Source organism: Arachis ipaensis, chromosome B10, assembly GCF_000816755.2.
Source record: "Arachis ipaensis cultivar K30076 chromosome B10, Araip1.1, whole genome shotgun sequence".
Taxonomy (NCBI): domain Eukaryota; kingdom Viridiplantae; phylum Streptophyta; class Magnoliopsida; order Fabales; family Fabaceae; genus Arachis; species Arachis ipaensis.
This window is the reverse complement of record NC_029794.2, coordinates 20,344,475-20,351,995: the sequence shown is the minus strand read 5'-3', so window position 1 is coordinate 20,351,995 and position 7,521 is coordinate 20,344,475. Positions and strand designations below refer to the sequence as shown.

Here is a 7,521-nt window from a genome sequence, read left to right as displayed (position 1 = left end):
GGCCAATTTGCCACCGGATTGCGTTGCCACCAGAGCCGGAACCACATCCGATTGCATCCGATTAGTCCCTCGATGAACTCTCGAAAACATTGAGCCTCCAATGTTCCTTTGGCATGACATCGTTTCCAAGCACAAATGATCCACCAATAGCCTCTGTTCTCGCCATTGAATATTGGAAGATCATCATGCCAAGGAATGTGACTTGAATTCGAACCACCATGGGAAGCAGTGATCGCTGCTGGCATCGTGTTCAATAAAAGCACCATTTTATACAATAATGTATAAAGAGATTGAGAGAATTAGGTAAAAATTAGAGGAAATAGGATAGAGATCCCTAGAATTAGGGCCAAGAGAGGAGTTAGAGTTTTCAATTTCATCATGCATACCCACACTATTACATCTTACTCCTATTTATAGCATAATTCTCTAAGTAAGCTATAGGCCCAATATTAATCCTAACACACTTCTATAAACTAAGTTTTATGAGTATATGCTAGATATTCACAAGACCAAAGCTCTTCACCTATTTCATCAATCACCCTTCTTATTGTGTATACAGAAAAAATCTAATACCATGTGTTCACTTCTTCCGATGCTAGTCTGGTAAGAATCTCTAAGAAAGAAAGCTGATTTTCTATATATATATATATGGTGAGTTCTGTGGTGGCATCGCATTTTTGGTGTCTATGCTGGCTTAGGCGCCACAGCTAAAAGAGAAATAATGCGTGTCAAATGCGCTATTGTAGAAGCAATAGTTTGACCCTGCGTAACTACTGTAAATGCGTTAATAGTGGTACAATAAATGTTTATGTTGTGCTAATTGTAATTGCTAGCGACGAAGAAGGAGAAAAGGTCTATGGGTGGCATTATTGTCGGGGTATAGTATGAGGTTTTGATTAACGGCGAGCCGTGGCGGCAGACCTGGAAAGTCTGGAGAAGAGGCAGTCGCTTGTACCATGCAAGGGCTAACTTCATAAGTGGAGTAGTGAGTATCCACGGGGGATCTGACAGTGGTCGAATACAAGGTAACTGTCAGAATTATGTAACATCATTCATTTTATTTCATTATTGTGGTACACATGTGAATAGTAGTTAGGGTTATTAATTTCCGTGTCCATACGACCTATAATGAGGTTGAAGATCAAATTTGGGCAAAGTGGACAAATTGTGTAATCTACCATGGATTTAAAACATGAATAAAATCGAAGCTACTTATTTTGGCTGAGGTGCTACTAAACTGTGTTGTTTGATATACTCGTGGTCTGGTTATGTTAGGTATATTTTGTTTTGGAATGGAAAGCAACACCAAAGCAAGTTCTGATTTTTTGTGGAACAACGAATTTAGGGGATGAAGAGGACTCAAGTGGACCGGACATGCCGGAAGCAGAGGCAAGAAAAACTGACACTGCCAAAGGGGCTGGTGTATGCTCTGCTGGTGATCATCCTAGCACGACAGGAGTGACAAAGTCATATTTGGAATCGGAAAATTCAGTATGATATTTAGTATACAAACAATGTTTTCTCTTTCACAATTTTATAGTCAATTAATGACCAAGGTTTACGATTTAGCCAGTGAATAGAGTTTTTTCTACTACGATAATCCTTCGTACATTGAGATTATTTGTAGAATAAAAAACTTTCCCTAATAGCATCTTATATATCTAATAAACAATTGTTGTTTAATATTTAATTTCTTCACATTTTGACACACATAACACAAATATCTTGCCAATATTTCTCATGTAATAATAAACGATAATCGACGTTTCCAACCACATCACTTCGCTCCTTTTTGCATTTTTAGGATGAGCTTTCTAGAACTAAATTATAAAGTTTTCTCTAAAGTTTGAACAAATAACTTAATTTTTTTCCCTCTTTTTTTGACATGATAGATAGCTGACTTTAGTAAATGGACAAAATATTTTGTTTCACAAATCCATAACTACTTATATTGGACCAGTATTAGAAAAAATAAAAACCAAAACAATTTGTTGAAGTTTGTTCACTTACCTGTAAAGCCCAGATGCGGACGACATTTTTTGGGCGACATAGTTACAAGTTTATCCTGCGATAAACTCCTGTAAGTTACTGTGCTCGACACCAATCTAATCGACTCGTTAGCACTAACCATTAGTCAAAGCAACATCCATTATATTGTCACTTGTCGTCTCCCCACAGGACAGTCTACCCTGCAGTAAACTCCCGTAAGTTACTGTGCTCGACACCAATCTAATCGACTCATTTATTCTATTATATAAAAATCGGGTTTCTATAATTAATGATGGAGCTGACGTGGTATGCTTCTGAGAGTATTTCCCGATTTATTTCTTTTAATTCATTAAACATAATTCATTACCAACGTTCTGAAAATCGGACCGGACCGGCCGGTTCGACTGGATTAACGGGAACCGGTCAGTTAGTCGGTTCGATCAACGCCTAAAACCGGCCTGCAAAAAACCGGTGAAAAAACTAACCGAACCGGTAGTTAACCGGTGAACTGAACGAACCGGCCGATTTTTTTTGAAGTCCGGTTCTCTCCCTTCAACACCAAACGGTGTCATTTTGGTTTAATTAAAAAAAAAAAAAAACAAAACGCGTAGCCCAAATGCCCCCCAATCCCCTTTCCCTTCTCTCACTCTTAGTGTCACCAACGTACCAAAATCAAAATCCCTAATTTTTGATTCTTTGGAGAGCAGCGGAAGAATGAGGCTTGTCGGAGCATGGCAGCGGCGGAGGAAGGAGGCGGTGGAGCTGTGGTTGATGTGCATGGCTTCTCGAGCTTCTCTGCTTCTCTTTGAAGTCCGGTTCTCTCCCTTCAACACCAAACGGCGTCATTTTGGTTTAATTAAAAAAAAAAAAAAACAAAACGCGTAGCCCAAATGCCCCCCAATCCCCTTTCCCTTCTCTCACTCTTAGTGTCACCAACGTACCAAAATCAAAATCCCTAATTTTTGATTCTTTGGAGAGCAGCGGAAGAATGAGGCTTGTCGGAGCATGGCAGCGGCGGAGGAAGGAGGCGGTGGAGCTGTGGTTGATGTGCATGGCTTCTCGAGCTTCTCTGCTTCTCTCTTCTCTCTTCTCTCTCACTCTCAGTCTCACCAAAATGGCAAAATCCCCCCAATCTATCTCGCTCTTAGTCTCAGACGCCACCAGTCTTCTCTGTCGTCCCCGTCGTCGGCTGCCTCTTTCTCGTCATAAAAAATGCCTCTGTCTCCAAGACATCTCTCCTCTGTCTGTGTCGAGCACCTTTCTGTCTGAAGTGTGAACGTACCTGTGCCACCGTGGGCTGTTCGCCGTCGCCCGTGAGTTCTTCAATTTTCATCGTCCCTCAACATCTTCATGGTCTTGTTTATTTAAACTAATTTCTTCCCTTTTTCACTTTAGTTTTTTATTTGTTTCCTTTGTTGTGTTTGTTAATTTTATTTATTTTGATTTCTGAGTTGCTTCACTTGTTTGTTGCTGATTTGTTTGATTCTCAGTTGATGGTGTTATAATGCATTGCTTCACTACATTGTTTATGTTGAAATTTTTTCTGGTTTTTGTTTTTTTTTATTAATTTTTTGTTCAGTGAGGAATTTAGGGCAGATTTGAGTTCATAACTTCAAATGCAGAGTTCTTGTTTTGAGTTCTTTTGCTTTTCAAATTTTTTATTTTGTTAATTATATAGATTAATCATTTTGTAATTCTGAATTTTACCGAATATAAATTTGATAAAAGTTCAATTTTGGGACTCTAGTTTTTGAATTTTTCTATACTGAATTTCGCTATATAAGTTCAATTGTTCTCTATTAAATTCTGCTATATTGAATGTTGGTGGTGAAAGTATCTGAAAGTGATGCTTCTGAACCTGCCAGGAGGATGTCCTCATGCATCTCCACCTGAAGATTGTAGAGAGAATGGTGAATGTGAAGATGGGAATGGAATGGCTCTTGATAAACTTTGCAACACAGCAGAGGAGCAGGTCAAGAGCAATGAAGAATGCAACAGGGCAGGGGAGTCAATGAGTAATGCAGATGAAAAAGTTCACAGGGAACTGAAGCCACTAAGAGCTTTAGAGGTTATAGATTGTTTTTTAAGTTTGTGTTCCATTTACATAATTCATTTGGTATAGGCATCATCATTGTACATTTAATAGCTATTGGATAATTTCCTCTTCAATGCATTATGGAACTCGTGTTGTGTTTAATGTGTTTATATACTAAATTTTTAATAATTTTATTTAATATTTAATTAAACCAGTTGAACCCCGGTTGAACCTGTGAACCAGTGAACCAGTCACCTCACCGGTTCATTGATCGGTCCGGTTCTCGCAACCTTGTTCATTATGGTGAATTAATTATAGCAACTAATTGATTTGATTAGATATTTAAATATCACACAATTTATTATAATTTATATCAAACAATTAATTGTTAAAAGTGTTTTTCAATTTATTTCTTTTAACTCATTAAATACAATTCATTAAAGTAAATTAATTATATCAACTAATTAATTTAATTAAATATTTAAATATCAAATAATTTATTATAATTTATTTGATTATATCAATTATTTTGATTTATTATTTTATAATGTGCATATTAAATAGATAATTTGTTATTTATTCTAATTGAATATAATAAACACAGATTAATTTATTTAAGAAAATCATTGTCTCCTAAAAAGGTGTTTCTCTATTTGTCTTTTTAATTCATTAAATTCAATCAATTATTTCTTAATTTACTTTTTTGAATTTAATAAATTAAATCAAATCAATTATACTAATTATTTGTATCAACGAATTGATTTGATTAATTCTTAAAAATATTTTTATTTGATTTTTTATTTATTTAAATATATTAATTATAACTAATCAATTATTTAATTTTATTAGGATAAATATCAAATTCTATTTCTAATATCAAAATACAAAATTTTATTCCTTCTATTTTTATTTCATTATTATAAAAAACTATATATACTAAAAAATGATCTCATTTTTTGTATTAATTACTCTTTCATTAGGTAGTTTTTACAACAATATTTTTTTTCCTATGAGACGTTGTGGCAAGAAGGCAACTATCGACTTATCGTGGATACAAGTCACCACACCCCCAACTCTCACTGGAGCTATATATAATATGTTAACCATGAAGCATTTATAGACCATGGTTGACAAGTTCTCAAGTTGGAGTTTATGAAAAGTCTTCTCCTGACGATTTTAACATAGACTATAAACACTGAAAACGTGTGGGAATTCAATGGTCAAATGTTCGAAATGTCATGAATATGAGATTAGTCTATAGAGGGTAAGAAAAATCACTTCTGAAATATTAATGCGAATTATATAAGACTGTTGTTGTCACAATCTTTGTTTTATAACTATTTTTTGGTCTCCAAAATTGTTGCAACTATGAAAGATTTGAATATTTGAGTCATGGATGTGGTTTCAGCATGGTATTGAAAATTGGACCGGATTATCCGGTCGAATCGGTCCAACAATAAATCGGCATGAAAACGGTCCAGTCCACTGCTAATAACCATCCATTTTGAACTGTTCGCCGTTTTCATTTTTTAGGAAAAAAAAACCCAACGTTCAGCCTCACTCACTCACCCCCCCCCAACCCACCCACACAACACCCCTGTGTTCGTGATCACTATCCCTCTGAACCCTCAAGCAAAGTTCAAAATCACCAAACCTAAACCCTAGGTTCTCCCTGCAACGGTTCTGCCGCAGTGTCGCCGCCGTCCGTTCTGTCGGCTTCTCCGCGGCTTCCTCCTTCCCGCTGTCCCGAGCCCAGGCCCTCTCTTGTAGCTCGGCGTCCTCCTTCTCCCTGTCCCGTCATCCCTGGCTTCTCTGTTCGAGGCTTGGAGCACCTCAACGCCGTGTCGCCGGTCGCCGTCCGTGTCTCCGTCGAAGGTTAGTGGCACTGCTTTCACTTCTTCTAGTTCTAGCCATTCAAATCCATTTTATATATGGGATCTTTGTTTCTAAATATCTGTAATTGGAACACCACATAAAACAAAATCCAAACACCTGATTAAAACAATAAACGATTTAGAAAACTGAAATTTAGAAACTTAGAAAAAAATACTCACAGTTTGCTGCATGAAGTAACCCTTAGTTAGTAGCTGGGTCAGGGGTCGCAGTAAGACCAGGGTTGTTAGCTGGTAACTCCTTCGGCTCCGAAGCCATTGAGAACAGACGAAACCCACTGAATTTCTGCAACAAAAGAAAAGGGAAAATTGGGGTTAGGGCTTAGAGCTTAGGGCATTGAAGGATTGGATGAAAAAGATGAAACTTTTGGAACCTTTGGTTTGTGGATATGTGAGAGTTGGAAAGGGATTGAATTGGGAGGGAGAAAAAATTGGGGTTTGGCGATGAATCGGTACATAAAATTGGTACCAAATTTGTCAGTAACAACTCTTTTGGGGAGTTCTACTATTTGAAGTTGAAATTAAGTTTTTTGTGGCCATCCACTTCTCATGCTGTTAAATTATATAATTGCTCATCATATTCCAGTAAGATTTTGTGGCCACTGGATGTACTAAAACATTTACAGTGATACTACTACCATGCCTTCTCTGTTCGACTTCACTAGCTAGTAGCTACCTTTTCATGTTATTATTACTCAACATTTGTAAATAATTGTAATGCAAACAGGGCTTCATTGAACTGTAAATTATATTTAATTGATTGTTTTGAGGGCTAAAGGGTTAAAGTTCTTACTACTTTGTTGATGTATGTAGTTAGTTATAATAATTTTGATAGCTTTATATTATGTAACTCTGTCAACTAACTTTTAGTTTATGTGAAAACCGCTCTCGCGTTTGGTTTATTCATCATTTCTTGGAATATACGTTCAGAATTTCTTGGTTTTACTTGCTTTGAATCTGATGTGGAATTACTGTATTGAGAGGATTAAAGTTTTGTTTTCTAATACCAACCAAAAGAGTAGTAGCGTCATGGTTTTTCGATCTTAAGGATTTTATGAAAATATTGTGTTTGACCGTAGTAGGAATAATAATTATTCAAAACCATTCAAAGTTTTGAGTTTGTATTTTGACAAGATCATATGGATTTGGTTGATGATATTTTATGTAGTGTTTTAAATTTGGAAGATATTTTATGATTTATATTAGATTATAATTATATTTTAGGATGTTTATTTATAATTTATTTATTATTTTATTCTAAAATAGTTTTTCGGTTGAACCAATGAACCAGTGAACCAGTGATTAGAACAGTTTGATGACCGGTCCAATTCTCATATCCTACTTACTAGAGTAGTAGAAAAAAGAAGAAAGAGGAGCGGTAGGGGTAAGGGGCGGTTGGATACAAAGCTAATTTGAAAATCATTTGAGCAGAGCAGTAGAAGATGTCAATGTCAATGTCAATGTCGTCTCCGGAGGTGTTACTGAAGAATCGTTTCATGAGCTTCTTGATCTGGCAATCCATACCCTCAACCCTCATCTTCCTCCTATTCAAACCCATCCTCTCTTCTTCTTTCTGGCCACTCTTCACTTCCTCTCTCTCCTTCC

At 36.3% G+C, this 7,521-nt stretch overlaps 1 protein-coding gene across 1 annotated transcript in view; it reads left to right on the top strand.

Annotated features, from left to right (window-relative positions):
• Window positions 5,618-7,521, top strand: part of LOC107620312 — a 5,040-nt gene continuing 3,136 nt past the window's right edge. Inside the window, exons 1-2 of the mRNA XM_016322491.2 lie at window positions 5,618-5,899; window positions 7,208-7,520. Coding sequence (XP_016177977.2) covers window positions 7,359-7,520 — 162 coding nt within the window. The 5' untranslated portion in view covers window positions 5,618-5,899; window positions 7,208-7,358. The remainder of the gene's footprint in view (window positions 5,900-7,207; window position 7,521) is intronic.